Source organism: Sitophilus oryzae, unplaced genomic scaffold (genome assembly GCF_002938485.1).
Source record: "Sitophilus oryzae breed Bouriz unplaced genomic scaffold, Soryzae_2.0 scaffold_810_pilon_pilon, whole genome shotgun sequence".
Classification (NCBI taxonomy): Eukaryota; Metazoa; Arthropoda; class Insecta; order Coleoptera; family Curculionidae; genus Sitophilus; species Sitophilus oryzae.
This window is the reverse complement of record NW_022147429.1, coordinates 2,108,567-2,128,293: the sequence shown is the minus strand read 5'-3', so window position 1 is coordinate 2,128,293 and position 19,727 is coordinate 2,108,567. Positions and strand designations below refer to the sequence as shown.

The following is a 19,727-nucleotide window of genomic DNA, read 5'->3' as shown; positions in this document are numbered from 1 at the left end:
ATATGTGATTAATTATTTTAATATATTTTAGTTGTGAAAAAAAAACAGTAGTATACATATTAGGACATTCAGCTAAATAGGAAGATCTAATTAAAAATCTTAACAAACTTTAATACTGTGTGATAAAAAAAAACGGCGTCCAGTTGGCTAGGAAATGACGATCGATGACATTTCCCATATAAATTTACATATAAAATGACAGCGACCTTCATTTCATAGCCATCGCTGACGCCGTTTTTTCTCGATCATACGGTATTATTTTAAGATTTAATGTTAAATATTTAGTAAAATTTAATGTTGTATCTAGACATTAAAAATTAAATTTAAAAATCATTATACTATTAATTTAAATATAATTATAAAAGTAAATAAAATGAGTATACCAAAAATAAGTTAACAATACATTTTTAGGGCAAGAACATGGGTAATTGCAGCTAATAGAGAAGACTTGATTGAAGATATAAATAAGACCCACAAAAGGTACAAGTTGCGTTCTGTTCATTTTGAATTTAAAATGTTTACCAATTCACTTTGTAACCGTATAAAATACAATGCGGTACCTACTTTGTTTCCTGCAATGAAAAAAATAGAAGTTTCTCAAAAAAATTGTGGATTTATTAATTTGTGAAATTTGAATATTAATAAAATTTGCTACGCCCATTGATGGGCATAATTTGTACGTATAGCCTCTTTGTATTGTTCAATAAATATTTTATTGATATTTCTTTAATTCTTGTTTGTAACTCCTGGCATGTTTTTGTTGGTTAATTTTAATTGTCTATTCTCTACAGTGAAATATTTAATTGATTTTTTCATTTTTACTTTTTGAGAAGTATGCGCGGTTAACGATTCATTTGTTTGGACAAAAGTATTGTGTAAATAAAATTCAGTTTCAGTCAATTACAGTATCTTTTTAATTTTGATAAGTTTTAATCCGGCCCTGACTAGGAAACGATAATGGCGCCGTCAAGGTCAAATTTTATAGAAATTTTAAACAATGGAATCTGAGCAGAGTTGGCGTGCCGATTGTTTTATGTGCCATGGTATAGGGCTGCACATCGACTAAGATTTAAAATTTACTACACACATTAAGAAATGCTTACAAAGATCATATTTAAGTCTTAAATTAATATATCAACCATCGTCATTTTTTTAATAGAAATATTAAAACAATTCTTTGCGAATCGCTTATTCTTTTGAATTATTGTGACGTATTGTATGGTCCTTGTTTGACTGCAGATGATGCTGGACGTATTCAAAAATTGCAAAATTCATGCTTTAGATTTATTTTTGGTGTTCGGAAGTATCAACACCTTGTTTTTTACCCTAACTTTAAAATACCCTGTACAATAATTTCGTGAGTAACGTTTCCAAAAACATTATTTTTAGCTTATCTCTCCTGAACGTTTTGCTTTTTGAACGTCTCCGGAACGTTTGCTTTTGAACGTCTCCTGAACGTTTTGCTATTTGACTCATGTCAATACCTGGTTAATTTTCATGAACGAAATGAACTTGCGGCCAAAATTTGCAATTTTTTTCCAACTATCATTACTTTATGATGTTATTTTTTAATATCACGAGGTGGCTTTGGTGTCTATTGTCGTAATGCCATATCGGCACTGCATTGGAACTCTATACTAAATTCTAAAAAACGTTAGAAAGTAACGATACAGGCTTGTGTGTGTGTGTGTGTGTGGTTTTAATAAATATTAGAAACAGTAATAGAACTAAAGATATTAAAAAAACAACTGTAATAACATAATTTGCTTGTACTACCCTATCCTAACTTACAACAAGATTTGCCTTCGCACTGATGTACATAATAGATATTAACATCCGCCAAAAAGATAAACTTACATTACCCTTACACTGTGCTTACACCATACTGAAATGTATAAGCACAGTTTTTCTTACTGCATCTCTAATGGCATAAGTGATGCCAACTTGACAAAACTAGACCAGGGTTGGATCAGGAACAGCAAACGCAATTACATTAAATACCTATCATATTAAAAACCAAGTAACGAATTTTTAAAAACAATACAGTATCACAGACAGTCCGGCAAATCAACAATAAATGAAAGTGGATATTACACTCTGATTCTTCAAAAGGTAGGTCTTTTTTCGAGAAGAGAGATCGCAACATACAAATAAAACTATTGTAAAGGTGCATCCAGACTTGGGAATTTTAGCCTGAACCAACAGAAGGAACCAAACGCGCAGAGCCGAATGCCCCCATTTTTTGTATTTTTTGCTAGTTTTCTAGTTTTTTTTAGTCAGTATACCTAGTCCTGTACTATTACTATTTGGTCATCTGCAAAAAAATAGCCAATAGAATGTCTCCATTACGTAGTGAAATTGAACATATAGTACAGCTAAAAATATCGATAAAATTTCACCGCCTCGTTTAATGGCGATTTTATTTAACGACTTGTTGGATTTGGGTTGAAATTGATATTTACCGTTTTAGCATAGAGCGGTGGGCGCTTGCAAATATAAATGTATATTTTATAGACCCGCTAATTTGTGGACTTGATAAATCGTTCAATTTGCGTTGAATGGGCGGGCAGTATAATACACCCAAATGAAAACGTATGGATGGATCGGTTTTATTACAAAACTGTACAGCTGAAATGGTCTTATCAGTAAAAGTTCATTTATAACAATATACCTACAACGACTATTAATTTCAATTAGTAATAAATTGGGAATCGATCTGGAAAAATAATTTCAATTTTCTATGGCATTTATATAGTAGTATATGTTAGTTACAGTGGGGGGTCTTTAGTGTTACGACAGCAAAATAAAATACTAATTCACCCTACGTTCATTCCCTACACAAAGTTGAATAAGAATATTTTGTCAAAGATGGTAGCACATGTTAAAAAACTCTGTAACGATCTTATTGATCTTCCTTTAAAAAGAAAACTGTAGGTATCCAATCCTCCTTAGAATGGTCATTGACGGAAACAGTACTGGAAGAGTTTTCAGCTCACGGGCTTGAAACACCCTCAAAAAGAAAATTCTTACTTCTCCAACTGTGGATGACATACCAAGAAGTTACAAATTTGAAAATAACCTGACTGTAGTATTCAGTAATAAAAAGGATTGGATGAAATAAACGTTTGCTAAGCATGTAAAAGACCATACTATAATGTGGTATACAGATGCTTCCAAAACCAAAGCAGTGACATAGGAGTCTTTGGACCGAAAACTAAATACTCCGAATCAATGGGTACCTACCCCAGCATCCTTCAGGCAGAAATATCCGCTACCGAAAGATGCGAACAATTTATCTTAGATATGAACTATCGAAATCAGGAAATAGCCATCTTATCCGATATTCAAGCAGCACTAAACGCTATTAACTCAGTAACCATCAATTTGAAATTGGTCAAAGAATGCCTAGAGAAGCTCAACAAATTAGGCAAAGAAAATATAGTCCTTCTACTCCGGATTAGGTTATGATCTATCTAGAAAAGAAGCGAACCCTCTATTAACTGGACCAGAATCGTTCTGTTTATCAAGGGGAAACCAACTGAAAGCGGGACTGAAGAATCTGGAAGATCCTTAACTTGGTATGGGTGTCTTCCAACGGTCTAAGACACTTGAAAAAGTTCCTCAGAACTCACGACGGAGAAAAATCAAAGATTTCCTTGATTTAAGTAAAAACAATCTTCGGATTGTCACAGGTTTTCTAACAGGACACTGTTTCCTTAACGATCACCTCAGTAGGCTGAAGCTAAGAAACAACGGCAAATATAGATTCTGTGGGGAAAATGGGGAAACACCAGAACACTTTATCACTGAATGCGCCGAGCCGACCGACGACCGTTCCTGCCATGAACTTTGGTACGGCTGATGTCAAAGACGGAGAGCTGGCCTCTATAGAGCCGTCTCAGATACTGGCTTTTATTAAAGTCCTGAGACTGTATTATTAGTTATAACTCATTATAACTCAAGAAATGAGAACACACAGTAGATGTGTAAAGTCGTGGTGATTAACTCCCCTCCTAAACATAATACAGTCTACACATTAACAATTAAAAATATAATATTACATGATTTTCCCAAGCGTTATGGTATCGACAACAAAACCGTGATTGAATATATTCAGCTTACATTGTTATTACTATGTATGAAAGAAAATTGTTTTCATTTTAATAACAACTTTTTTGAATAGCGGAAAGGTACGGCAAAAATCAGTTTGAGTAATTTCCACGAGTATGGTTAAGTATATAGATGATATTTTTGCTGTTTTTGACGTACATTCTGACACCATAGATACCTTTATTTCTAAATCAAATAATAATTTTCCTTCCATTAAATTTACCTATGAAATTGAGAACAACGTTAGATTACTATTTCTAGTTGTAGTAATTATTAGAAAGAATAATTGCCTGGAATTTAACATCTATAGAAAAAATAACTAGAAGTTATGAAGCTATAAAATGTTGTTGCGGGAGAGTTGAATATGCGGGAAAGTTAAGTTATTGATTGTTATTGCACCGAACAACCATGTAATTACACCCTCCTTTACGTGTTAACATTTTTCCGACAATTTTATTAATATTTGAAATTGTCACACCAGGCGACGACGGCGACGCGACGCCCAGTTCAGGTTGTTTTTCACTTAATTTTTACTACCCGAAACATCGTTACATCAGAAAACTAATGTAAGTGTTTTTTAGTTTCAATAACTGCATTATTAAAAACTAAAATATTTAAATATTATGCCAAAGCCACGATTTTAATATTATTTCAACGCGATCAAGTATTGGTCCCGGATTTAGACAATTTTATCATAATTCTCCGATATATAATTGAAATATTCCTGGTAGCTTTTTTGTTAAAGATATATACACGGTTGTTCACCACATACGACACAGAGTATTGTGGCTAAACGATGATATTTTTACAAATTGTAAGTTTGGGGTTCGTTGAAGGACTATTAGAGCTCCAATTTAAAAATATTTTTACAAGATATAGAGTGTCTCAAATAAATAAAAAATATCAAAGTTGTATTTTTTTAAATGGAACACCCTGTATAGTATTACATTTTTAGTTTCTACGATTAAAATAAAGGTAAATTTGATTAAGGTTTATTATACTTAAACCTTACCGTTTTTGAAATATTTTCAATTTTGTGAAATTGCAGTAAACATTTTAAAGCTTCATTTCTCCAAGGGTATCAATGTTTTTAATACTAAATATTTAATGAAGTTTATTTATTGATCAGTTATTGTGTTGCAATAATAAAAATAATACTACCTTATACAGAGTGTCTAAAAATTTATTTTAAATAATTATTAGCTTCAAACGGCAATAACTTCTTTAATTTAAATGGAATGCCCTGTATATTTTAGGAGAATCAGATGCACAATTAAATTGTCTATCAAATTGTATTATACCATTTTTTACCTATCCCTTCAAGTTTTCGTATAAAATGCATTTTCTTATAATTTAGACCTCATTTATCAATATATCAATGGAATATTGACATTTTAGATTGTTTTTAAAGCAACAAATGTACAAAATGTACAGACTAGTAATATTATCGTTTTTAGCAAAACGATAATATTACTAGCCCATTTGTATGCAAAAAGAAAACTATTTAAATCTTTATAAAAGAGTATACCATTAATTAAATATAACACCATTATTTGCGCCCATATACTAATTAATTACATACTTAATTGTGTTCGTTATTAAATTATTATAAATAAATGTGGATTTGAGTCAGAAATCAATATAATAATAAGTTATCAAATTAAAGTCTCTGTAGTTATAAATAAGCATTTATTAAAAAATGAAATATCATTTTTAAGGTGTTACTTTTTATCACACTGTCTAATGCCCATACAAAATTCAGTTTTTTAGTATTTGGAGCAATTATTATTAATCAAAGCAAACAGTCAGTTAATGTTGTTTGAATACTGGAATCATATTAACTGATCCTCTTTAACAAATATTTAAACAGTTTTTTTTATTTTTTAATGAAATAAACGAATTATATCGACAATATCAGTATCTGTACTCTTTAAAAATTTGGTACATCTTTAAAAATAATCTAAAATGTCAATAGTCCATGGGTATATTGATAAATAAGTTCTAAATTGGAACGGAAACTTAAAGAGATAGGTAAAAAATGGTATAATATAATTTGATAGACAATTAAATTGTGCATCTGATTCTCGTAAAATATAGAGGGTGTTCCATTTAAATTAAACAAGTTATTGCCGTTTGAAGCTAATAATTATTTAAAATAAATTTTTAGACACTCTGTATAAGGTAGTATTATTTTTATTATTGCAACACAATAACTGATCAGTAAATAAACTTCAGTAAATATTTAGTATTAAAAACTTTGATGCCCCTTGGAGAAATGAAGCCTTAAAATTTTTACTGCAATTTCACAAAATTGAAATATATTCAAAAAACGGTAAGGTTTAAGTATAATAAACCTTAATCAAATTTACCTTTATTTTAATCCTAGAAACTAAAAATGTAATAATATACAGGGTGTTCCATTTTAAAAAATACAACTTTGATATTTTTTACTTATTTGGGACACTCTGTATCTTGTAAAATTATTTTTAAATTGTACCTCTAATAGTCCTTCATCGAACCCAAAACTTACAATTTGTAAAAATCTCATCGTTTAGCTACAATACTCCGTGTCGTATGTGGTGAACAACCCTGTATATTTGTGACACATTGTGAATAACTAAGATGGAATTAATACTCGTAGAATAAATAGATTTAATGTTGTGTGTTTGCGGCGTCTTATTTATATCTTCCATTTTAGATATTTTTTAGGGATTCCAGAGGGAAAACCTGGAGAGCTACACCTGTACAGGGTCACGTCGGTGCCCCCGAGGACTGGAGCCACTCTGCCGCCTCCAATCTGCCTCACTTGCGTCAAAGTACCGACGCCTACATCACCTCCATATATTTCTTTCGACGAAAACATCTATAAATTGAAAAAAGGTAATTTAAATTTAAAATAAAATGAAATAGAATCTGTCTAGTGATAAAAAAGTTTATGAGAGACAGTTGTAATTGTAATATATTTAATAACATCCAAAAACGACCAAACATTTTTTGAATTAAAACGTACCACTCAATAGCCTCATATGAAAATTACAAGTCTAAACATGATTTGCGGTACTTTTAATAGAATTTTTTTAGCTAAGACTAACATGACCCTGTTTGTTTTGATTTTATTAACAATATACGACTTTCAGATTTTTCTCTGCTGTACAAATTAGTACAAGATCTACAAAAAGATTTGGTCACTCATACGATTATGACCGCACATACCGTTGATTCTCACTATACCTTCCGTTTCCATTCCTTATCCATTCCATTTCCGTTCCGTATTTTGGAATTTACGCTATACGTAGGCTTCCGTTCCGTATCAGTTCCATACTTTTTACTGTACAATTTATAGGATTACGAAAGTTTTATTTTAAAAATGTGTGTCTTTTGAAAGGGGTATTAGATTTAATTAGAATGTGAAAGAATAAATAAATATCAGCAAAATGTTTATAGAGCTGGTACTAATGTAAGAACTTGACAACGCTGTTTCCGATGCGCTTCAGTCCTTCCGCCAAAAAAACGTATGGAAGGAAAGGATATGGAACGGAAGGAAAACGGAACGGATAGTGCGCATTGTCCTATACATTTACATGATATAATATTTTATGTGGGTGGGAACGGAAAATAGCTGATATGAAACATATAGTGAGAATCAACCTTAAGACGGTATTATTTGCCAAATTTCATAGTTCTAGGTCAACGGAAAACACCCCATAAATTTTGATTCCATAAACAGCCGTATCTTTTTTTTTTCGGTAACTTAGAAGTTTGATTTTTTCACAGCTTCAAGGACCTTGTCTTTTGTAGACTTGAATATATTTTTTTAATTTTAACTCAATATCTGCATGCGTTCCAAAAATAAAGGGTTTTGACAGACTGACGGACGGACTGACAAAAAATGATCCTATAATGTTTCCGTTTTTTCCTTTTGAGGTACGGAACCCTAATTAATTTAATTTTAATTAATTGGGTTAATTTTTTTTTAAATTCTGATAAAACTACTGAAAAGAAAGGTAGCAAAAAAGATTTGTAAAATTAAAATTAGAGAGCGAAGCAGTTGATGTCAAAAAAATTTGCATATCTCAACTTCAGCATGGAAATGAGTGAAATCTCAGCCAAAATGTTGCTTACATTCATAGTATCTAAGTAATTTATCTCCATTATCGTTATTCCCTCCATATACACTATCCTCCGTCTCTCCAAAAGCAAACGTTCTAATTGGTTGCTTATTTAGTATGGCTTCATTATGATAGCGTTCGTATAGGAATATCTATATTTACATTGCCAGTTATGTTAGGTAATTAGCTTGCATTAATATAAAAAAAATTAAAATACTTCATAAAAATATACATGTCGTGGGCGTAAAGTAAATTTAAGTTTATTTTTAAAAACTTATTCAGTCATCAGTTTCAGAAATCGTCAACTGGAGCATGTAATGCATTTTTCATTATGACTAAACCATTTCAACCAAATCGATAACATGCCGTCAAAACAAGAACATAAGAATGCATATCACCTTCTGACTAATCAGTTTTAGGCATTTTATGTTATGACAAAAGTCAGAATGTGAAGGAAATTAAAAATATTATTAATTATAACAACACAGTTAGAGCGGTTAGAGTAAAAATGACATTTAACCACTATGACCCAACAGAAATATCAAAACATAAATAAATATTAAACACAAATTAGCTTAAAAAATTGTCCCTATTTGAACATTTAGGTAAGAATGTACCTACCTATTATTAATATACACTCAGATGCAAAAAAAATGCAACGGAGAAAATTTTGGTCAAATTTAAAGTGTTATATTTTTGTTATTTTTACCCCTATTTTTATGAATTGTTTAGCAAGCTGTATATAACTATTATATCAACTTTAATTCGTATACTCATTTTTTAATAAATTTTAGTATTTGGCATACTATACAGGGTTAATCGAGGGGTTGTTTTTTTACCCAAATTTTAAAACACCCTGTGCAATTTTTCGTGTGTTAATTTTCCTAAATTATAATTTTACGGTCAGAACCATGTCTCCTGAGCATTTTGTTTTTTGATGTATGTCAATACATGTTTTGGTTAATTTTTAAGAGCGAAATAAACTTGACACCAACAATTACAATTTTTTTCAATTATCATTTCTTTTTGAAGTTATTTTTCAATATGACAAGGCGCCCTGGTTATTATTGTGAACTATACGCTACTATGAACTGCCCATCATGTTTAGCGTTTGGGAAATGCTTGGCAAGAGTTAAAAGTCGCGAAGCGTTACCAGCTTCATTAAATGAATTTTGCTTCGTCCTTAAAGAAGAATAGGAAAACATAACGCAATATGATATATGCAGCCTCAATGACAGTATGAATGGACGTATACAGGCAGTTATAGCAACCAAGAGAGGCAATACAAAGTATTAGGGTATTCTTTACAATTTTTGTTTTCTTGTTGTATATTTGAGTATTACATATTGTTTCTTTAATACTGTTATCGTTATTAATATTTATTAAAATTCAGACTCTATCGTTAGTTTTTAACGTTTTTAGTATTGAAAATACTTCTGGCCGCGTTTATATGGGACCCATCTTTGAAAAAACGACATGCTAGAGGCGACATGGAGATAAATAACTTGCCTAATCAACTTGTCAACACGTAAGTCGATAGTTGAATAGAGCAATGCCGTACTATTTTATGGATATGGATGTTTAGTCTATGAAAGCCGATATTATTATAAAAAAGAATATGCGTCAAGGCATGGGTTGTTAAGTACAGTTGGGCTATTTTAATAACTCTTTCCGTATGAGATGCAGGCAAATTATACGTGAAAGAGCGGAATAACATAAATAATAAATTTAGGCTAATGCAATATTTTTTCTTGGCGCGTAGGATAATGCGCACAATCGATGCATTAAAGGGAATAATTAATTAAATCATTAAGTTCCAAAACATATCTGTACCCCAGGATAAAAGTGTACTAAGTCCAAATTATCGATTTTTGGGAAAAGTCAATTAAAGAGTTATTTTTGCAATTTTGTAATTTTTCCGATTTGTTTATTTTATTAGAGCATTCAAAATTTTTATAGGAGAAATATTACTTATTATTAATAGGTACCCAATACAGTTTTAAAGAAAGTGAGTTTTTACTTGCGTTTTGGAGTTAGATTTTTTTTTGGACTTAATATTATTTTGTTACAATGTTATGTGAAGTAATAGGTCTTGATACTGACATTATTTTAATACAAGCTAGAGAAACAATGTGTTAAGTAAGAGTACTGCTTTAAAAAAATTTCATTTTTTGAAGTTCGGTGGTAGATTTCACCGATCAAACCTAAGCTTCTCTAATGGCCTAAATTTCCGATAGATTTTTGAAATTTATTAACACTAGGGATTTTTAATAATTAAAAAATTAAAGTCGAGTCATCCAATTTCGTTTAAATAAATAAAAGTAATGTAACTCTTTTCAACAAGATTTTAATAGTAAATTTAAGGTGTCAAACTAAAAAACATAAAACGTATTTTTCTTAAGTGTACCCACAGGTGCTCAACCATACTTCATTAATTCTCATCTTCGTGTTGACCATCTTCTACATTTGCGTGCTTTAAGTTTTTGTAAAATTCGTGAAACTGTTTTGGTATCCACTTTAACAATGTTTGAAGATGGTTAAATTTTTTTGAAGATAAAGGATTAGCTTCAAATCTTAAATTTGGAACTTCTGCGGGGAATGTTGCTCTTCTTCCGGTCCGAATTAAATCGATCGATTGGAAATTCATAGCACCAAAGTTGGTTTTAAAGTACAAAATTCCATGGTCTTCTGCACGCACTTGTAAAACTACAACCTTTGATATAGCGAAGTCACTACCTGTGCTATCTTTTTTTCGGGATATAAATGGCGCCGTAGAACTGCAAAACAATTGCTTAAAATCTTTAAAATCCTCTATTTCCATGTTTATGATTTCAAAGGGATTATTTATGCTGCACATTCGTGCTATTTGCTGCCAATCCCATGGCGTCATTATTTGAAAACCAACAGTCTTTTTTTTCTCGCGCTCAATTAGGGAATGACATGCGTCTACCTCTAGATGAGTATGGCCTCTCAATAAGAATTTATGCTCAATCCTTTTCAAAGATGGAAATTTTTTGAGAAGATAAAAATAAGCCATTACCATAATTAAATTTCGGTTCTGGGATGGGCAGTTATCGGACCAGATAATTAGAATTTCGTGAGTTGGCTTTATATTTGACATTGCCCATTTTAACATTCCAGAAGCCATCTCATTAGCACCACGCCCAGATTTAGACGTCCCACATTACACATGTAGTGACTTTGTTGCTGACATTGTAGACGGTATAATTGTAGGTCCATAATTTCAAACTATAAAAGCTTTGAGAGTTTGTTAACACTGGTGTAGGAAGACACTTCTGCATATCAACACAAACCATTATGCTTTTGAATTTATCTTCCAAATATTTTTGTTTATCTTCTTTCTTCAACTTATACCTCTTTGAAGCTTCTTCTAAATGTAAATCATATTCCTTCTGCAAAGTTTCCTTTTTCTACTATACTAGGTTCTCACGCAATTTTATTAAAAAATGATCACATTGATCGCAAGTGTCATTATCTGGCTATTTGAAGGAGAGAGGTTAAATTCCGTATTAAAAATTTCAGCATATAACCATTCTTTGGCGATATGAGCCTGCTCTACATTATTTTCCTCACACTCTGCTTGATACATTCTGTACATTTTTGCGATGCTTAAATGACTTCCCAAAATTTTCTAGCAGATCTTTCTCGAGAATAGTGCGATTCCTCAACTGGAAACTTCCCTATGTGCTCACGAACATGTTGCTTAACGAATTCAGGCGTTTTGGCGTGTTGGTCATGTTTACCTCTCCCATCTGCAGCAATGATACCGCCGGGCTCTTTTTTTTGTTTAAAGCAGTGGTTACAAAAGTTTGAGAAATATTTAAAGTATTATGAAAAAACGTCCGGCATACCGAACGGTCAAATCATTCATTTCAAAATAATAATTTCTGGTATGACTTCTAGCATCATTTCTAGCTCCGGTCCTACGCCTCTTTCTTAATATTGGGACAACTTTTACATGGGATGCGACGAACTGTCTCTTTTGGTTTATGTCTTTAGTACCATCCCAAAACCTGGCATGAATGTTTAATCTCTCCTCGTGGCAAACTTTTTCACTGCATTTAAGGCGGCAAGAAATATTACAAGGCGGACCTATGGTTTTTTTAGAGATCACCTTCTTTTTTGATTTATGTTCTAAACCAGAAACTACTTTCATGTGTTGTTCATTGATTTTCCATTTTTTTTCTTGTCGTTTCCGCTTTCTACTCTTCTTATTATTATTTTCATTCCTTTGACTTGCAGTGCTGTCACTCGAGTGATGTGAAAAATCGTTGTCACTTTCATAATTTGGATCTAATAAACTATCATCATCTGACTCTTGCAATTCTGTTTCGTCTTCCATAATATTAGTAAGGCCTATCATTTGTTCCCTCTTATCGCTTGTATAAATAGTTAATTTAGACCTGCAGGATGGGCCATCTAAAAGTGCAAGAGTATTAGGCCGCATAAAACAACGCAACTAGAATACAATACCTTCGGCCTCACTGTGATATTTTTCATTTCCGTTACCACTGGGCAAGTTTCATTTATACAGGATAGACCTTCTAAAAGTGTAAGAGTATTAGGCCGCATAAGGCGTCGCAATTAGAATACAATACCTTCAGCCTCACTGAGATATTTTTCATTTCCGTCACCACTGGGCAAGTTTTCATTTATACAGGATGGGCCTTCTAAAAGTGTAAACGTATTAGACCGCATAAAACGACGCAATTAGAATACTATACTTTCAGACTCACTATATTTTCCATTTCCTTCACCACTGGGCATATTTTCATTTATGTTGACTGTGTCAAGATACTCAAAATCGGCTACTGTATAACTAATTTCTTCTACCGGAATTTCGCTATTTCGGGTCTCTAAAAGTCAAGTTGGTGTTAAAAATAGTAAAATTAAAATGGCACTATACCTTTAATAATCCCATTTTCAGGTGCTACAAGCTATTTCTACTGCAATTATTATTTTTTGCTCAATTATTAATTTTATTTTGAGGTTAGGATAACTTACCATCAGAATTTTCAGGTAGTTTAATACTACTTCCTTCGTTTTTCAGCAGACCCAGAATCCTTTTGCTTCTTGAACTCATGCTTACAAGACACTCTTTCTATTAAAATCACTAAACAGGAATAAATTATTGTTTATGCTTATTAACCACTGATGCACTTCATGTCCAACAAATAACTGCCGATATTGTGGACTTAATACTGTCTATGCCATCATAACATTAGACAAATATGGACTTAATATTATATTTTTTCACAGGTGCCGGTAAGAAAGGGTTCTATTTAATTTAATATTGTTTTCTTCCGGGACATATTGTGACTTAATACGGTTATAAAAATGTTATTTTGTTTAATATTGTAGATATAACTTGATACGGTTTTGCATATTAAAGTGATATATATATTATATTTCACATAATGCAGCAAAAATCCTATTTTCGAGAAAAGTGGACTTAATACACTTTTATTCTGGGGTACAGATATAATAATTCGGGTCTCATCGGATCTGCTGATATATTTTGATAAAATTTAGGCTATTAGGACCTATATTTTTTTATATGATAATTATTTTTTTATTTAACAACTTAGGACAAAGAAAAAGCTTGCATGGTTTCCACCGCCAACGTAAAACAAATGAATTCAAGGCGGTGCCAAATATTTATTTGAATAAGTTTTATTAATTAGTGCTAACTTATTAAATTTCACAACACGGCGAAATTTCAACAAAATCGGCTAACGGATCTTTGAGATATTAATAAAAAAGGTCTATTAGAAAACACCTTGACACCCCTGTATCTTTAAAATTATACATTTCCGTACACATGTTTATATGAACTTTTTACCTTAAAAACACTCAAAGAATCACCTCCTGAAGTTTGGCCAGATACTTAATTAACATCCTGTCTTTAAAAATGGCTAGCTAGTGATTTAGTAAGCTATGTTTATTTTAATAGGAAAAAAATTATTTCATTAAAAATAAACAAACCCATAATACAAATACTATACACCAATTAATTAATTTTAATTGTATCTAAAGGCACTTTAATAATTGAAAAATGAACAGGAGCACTTAAAAATAACTTAGTATACCAAATATGCTAAAAATAATAATTCCAATAAAAAACCACAAATGGCATATTAAAATCTGCATTATCTGAAATCAAACTATAGCTAAACGGCTACTAAAATAATAGAGACAAGATCCCCGACATCTATAACAAGATGAGCAGTTTTTAATAATTATTCCGAGTTGTTATTATATACTTGTTTTACAATTATTGTAATACAGTAGCATTCCTTCAAATAAATTTTGATTTAAGTATTGTTAATATAGTCATATTAATGAATATAGCCCGTATGATTTCTAAAATAAATAATCAAGCGTGTTTTTATCAGAATTATTAAATGATTAAGTAGAAATAGTTAATATTTAGTAACTTCGTAAGTGTTATAATTTAATATAATTATGGATTTAATAATTAAATAATTATCATAAGTTTAAATTGTGGTAAACTTGTATGAGTTTCAATCATTTATATTTAAAATCTTAGGGAAGGCAATATAGACTTTAGGCAGTAGAACTCAAGAGAACGACTGTGTAATTAGTAATTAAGACTTTACAATTTTTTTTACTTGCCATTTTCTTGTCGTTCCCGTTGCACGTTGTGTCACACACAATCTGAATTTCGGATATGATGCAGAACTGATAAATTGGACCAAATATATTAATTGCAGGTAATCAAAGACATATTTTTGTTAACTTTGCAAACATTTAAGGCATGCAATAATTTTAAAAAATTTTGATGTGAGATTACTTTATAATTCTTGGAAGTCTTGGATGATAAAGATTTGAATTATTATGGGTCTGTTTTGTTTAAGAAGCTAACAAATAATTTCAAAAACTCAACTATCAAAATATAATGGTAGCAAATTTTTAAAATCATGCATAGCTATAATGTTCTATATTAATTGGACATACTGAATGTAAACTAGGTATAGTTGCTGCAATCGATAATATATTTTGTTGCTTTTTCATATCACACAACATTTTCATCATAACAAAAAACCGTCAATACCGCTACTCATATTATGGGCACCTATGACTTAAATCTCATAATGATGTTTAAAAATACATAGATATACATACTATGAGTAGTGGTTGTGACGGGGTTTTACTAGGTATGATGAAAAGAAGCTGCAAACTAAGTTATCGTGGAACTATATTTTAATTTATTTTTATCTACAGTAACTATTACTTATTTTTTGTACGGCGAATTTAAATTTATGGACCGTCCATAAATTTACACCGTAAGTTCGAATATTGGTTAAACCTAGAAATACCCAGGTAATAGCCCGAAATATGCAAAAGATGGAGTGAGTTTAGGTTAGATTAGAATTAGGTTTTAGTTGGTTTTGCATTAACAAAAATATAGACCTAATCTAAACTTAACATAAAGTGACCTTTTTTGCATATTTCGGGCTCCTACGTGGGTAACCCTACGTTTAACCAATATTCGGGCTTTTACGGTAACATAATACTCATTCTGATTGGTTTAATAAATATTTCTCAACTGTGAATCTCTAAGAATGATGTCAAAAACAGTCACGTAATAATGTATTTAAAATTCTGAAATTACCGGAAGACGATGAGAAAATATAATTTAATTTTTAAGTGCAATTTTATGATATGTATTATCGAAATTTGTTTAGTGAGCATTGGCGTTACTACAACGGGACGCGGGGGGTGTCGTTTTGTGCCTCTCCCAAAGTAACCTTGACTTTTGATGTTGAAATTAGCAGATTGTATCATTATATTTTATTTCTTATATTGTTTCACTTGTTGTTTATAAATAATAACTTTATTTGCTTGAGATGTAATAAAACTACTTTTGTTAGTTTTGTTTAGTTAACATTATTTTGTTCTATTCAAAAAATCTATGTTAGTCTTTTGTTTAAAAAAAAATTGTAGGTATTTAAATAATAATATATAAATCTTGAGTTTTAAGCCCTTACTGCACACCAGTGATTTGGTCAAATCATGCAGTTATATACACCGTTTTTTTTGTAGGTAATTTTATAAGCAATAATTTTGGTAACTGTCAATTTTTTAATAAAGTTGAGCGTATCGGAGATATTTAGCAAAGACTAAAAAATTGTACCTTTAGGGGATGTTTTGTGGTTTGCACAGTCGGAGGGATGGGGAATTTTTGTATGTTAATCTGGACCACAATGGCTAACTAACTACAAAAATTCAGCTTTAGAGGATCTTGTTCTATGTGGCACCTTAATTGCCCTGAATTAAATTAAATTCTTAGAATAGCGATTTTCAGATCTCAATCTACTTTAGAAACAGTTAAATAAGTATAAAATTTTGCAATTAGGCCAGCATCTGACAATTTTACGACGATTCCACGTTTTTACGGCAATTCTCAAATACTTAAAATTAATTGGTACCGATATACAGGCCCGGCAATGGATCTCTAGGCATAGGAATTACATGCATTGGAATGAAACGCCTATAAAAAGTCTATGCTTAAACAGAGATGGACAACAACTTCCCCGTTTCCACTTCCACTACGACTGTCTACTTAGACAAACTCCAATAAGATAACAAATTTTGGAAATTCCGCCACCTCCCAACCACTCATGATACCCATCTCCCTGCCCTTTATTTATCGCCATTATTTTATTTCCCTTCCCGCGCCTCCGCACCTCGCTATTCCGACTCCCGTCAGTTCATCACAGAGTTGCCAGGTCTACCGGTTTCATCTGTAAGCTACCGATCTACCGATTTAAAGAAAAATTTAACGATATATTCAACTGCGTCTTTAGTTTTTACAATAGAAGCACTTTTAAAAAGCTGACTTATTTGACTAAAAATTAAGCGACTGCCGCGTTGGAATCTGTATAATCTGACTTTATTATTGTTTCATTAAATTTTATTTAGTAATAACACACATACAGGTCATCGTTCATTATGGGTCTCTTTTGTTTAAGAAGCTAACAAATAATTTCAAAAACTCAACTATCAAAATATAATGGTAGCAAATTTTTAAAATCATGCATAGCTAATAATGTTCTATATTAATTGGACATACTGAATGTAAACTAGGTATAGTTGCTGCAATCGATAATATATTTTGTTGCTTTTTCATATCACACAACATTTTCATCATAACAAAAAACCGTCAATACCGCTACTCATATTATGGGCACCTATGACTTAAATCTCATAATGATGTTTAAAAATACATAGATATACATACTATGAGTAGTGGTTGTGAGTAGTAATAACACACATACAGGTCATCGTTCTGTCTAGTTGCAGAGTTACAGAGATATTCCTAAAAATCCTTATTACTCCTTATTAGGCGCGGTATTGGCGACATGCCCGAAGAAGTTGATATCTTTTGAAAAGATTTTATTTCATTCATCTACTAAAGTTGAACCCATATTTTCCCCAAAAATGTAAACAAAAACAAAATTTAAGTTAAGAAACAACCTAAATTCGGACAAATATTTTAGTGATTTTCCCGTCAAAAAATATATTAATATGAAAAAAGAGTGAGAGTTGCTACAGCTTTCCCATTGAAATGAAATTAATTTTAGATATCACTGATCAAAATTTGTACAAAGGTAAAAAGTGACTGCTACACTAATTTGTGACTGCTATCCCTACTTGTTATAGTTTTATATGTTTTTATTAATATATTAATATTATTTAATTCAATATTTTTTTTAATATTAAATAATATACCTAGCTATTTCTAATTCTTGTTATATTTATTATATTTGTATTTTATTTGAGTGATCTATTATTACGACACATAGGAATGCTAATTTTGGACTTAAATATTATATTTTATTTCGTTTCTGTACTTTTAATTTTTGTTGAAGATCTACCGAGAATTTTGTTCTCGTATGGAATTATAATCTAACAAACCCGGCAACCCTGTTCGTCTACTCCTTATAAAGTTTTTTTCGGCCTAATTCCTTTGTCACAGCCGCGGCTTTGTGAAGCGCCGCCGCCGACCGACTGTGTCGGGGCGACTGCTAGGAAGATCGTACAGTATTGCCATTTCATAGAATTGCACTTGCTATTTTAGAAATGATATCAAAGTTTTGCATGTTACTTTTCATTTTAGAAAGAAGTTATGTGCCTAGAGAAAACATTCGTAAAATTGTATCGTACTTTATTTAATATTTCATTAAGTAGGCAAGATAATGGGATTAGAAGATTTAGGATTTTGACAAGCCAACATAATTTCGATTTAATTGAATGACAACACTGTCCGTCCTGTTTCTATTTTTTCGATTCTGTTCTATTAGTAGGCGGTAGCCCCCGCACAAGCGTCTTAAAGACCCGCCCGGCGCCCCCTCTCGCAGGGGCTCTCTCGTCGTATCACTTCTATGATCACTTCCCCTATACGATGGTAGGGAAAAGACACTTTAACCGTCTCTGTTGCACTGCAGTGTATTTTGCAGCCTTACCATCTTTTTTATCGCATTGAAAACCTCCTATTGCTAATATTCCTTTGCCAGTAGTGTATATTTTTTTGTTCTTGTTTTTCGAAAGGTTTATCAATTTGCCTGAATTGTTAGTCATAACAAAAAGAAAAATAGGAAAAAAATGCCTGGGAAATTTATAAAAAAAGTAAATTTTTAATATACCTACGACAATACATCCATTTTGTACCACTGACGCATCTAGAGATCGAGTCTGGCGATTTGAGTAAAGCATAGATTTAAATAAAATTTTCGCCGAATAGTATTGTGACTGTGGAACAAAATGAACTGGGATTGGTCTGGGTTTTCTATTTTCATTGGAATTATTGAGTTCTTCTGTGACAATAATTTTATTTTACCACATTTATCCTGTTGATAGATTTCTTCCTGAGGGGTGTAATTACCCCCCATTACCTCTCCCGTATATTCCTGTTTTGTACTAATAGATAAATAATTAAATGGCGTGGAGTAAAAACTTCATCAAAATATTTTAGAAGCAATAAAAATTGAATTAAAAAAAATATTATTGCGAAAGAAAACTGTTCTTCAAAATTTTCCAAATTTAATATATTCATTTTAATGCAGGTGTTTGGGAAGACGAAGATGAAGATACTGTCATAACGACACCAGCTCCAAAGAAAAAAAAAAGACAGAAACAGAAACCACCTGAAAGAGATCCCCCTTGTCTCTACCACAATGCGATATTTAGGTACATTATAAACGAACTATAAATAAGTGTATCTAAATTGACCTATTTTTAATTATATTTCAGTCCAACTTCGCAATATTTCGTATTGGAATGTTTGGGTCCAGGAGTGCCAAGTATTCGATTGTTTAAAAGTAGCATGCCAAAACCTAAAATGCTACTGTGGTTACAGAACAACACAAGGCTCAAAGAAAAAGTTGCCAAAATGGCCATGCCACAAATCAAGACTTTTCCTGTCCAGATTTCAGGGGGATATCAAGCTCACGTCAGGTAAGT

The 19,727-nt window shown here is 31.5% G+C and overlaps 1 protein-coding gene across 1 annotated transcript in view; it reads left to right on the top strand.

Annotated features, from left to right (window-relative positions):
• Positions 1–19,727, top strand: part of LOC115889082 (inactive dipeptidyl peptidase 10) — a 259,451-nt gene that overhangs the window by 212,396 nt on the left and 27,328 nt on the right. Inside the window, exons 11-13 of the mRNA XM_030908996.1 lie at positions 6,809–6,990; positions 19,331–19,454; positions 19,518–19,721. Coding sequence (XP_030764856.1) covers positions 6,809–6,990; positions 19,331–19,454; positions 19,518–19,721 — 510 coding nt within the window. The remainder of the gene's footprint in view (positions 1–6,808; positions 6,991–19,330; positions 19,455–19,517; positions 19,722–19,727) is intronic.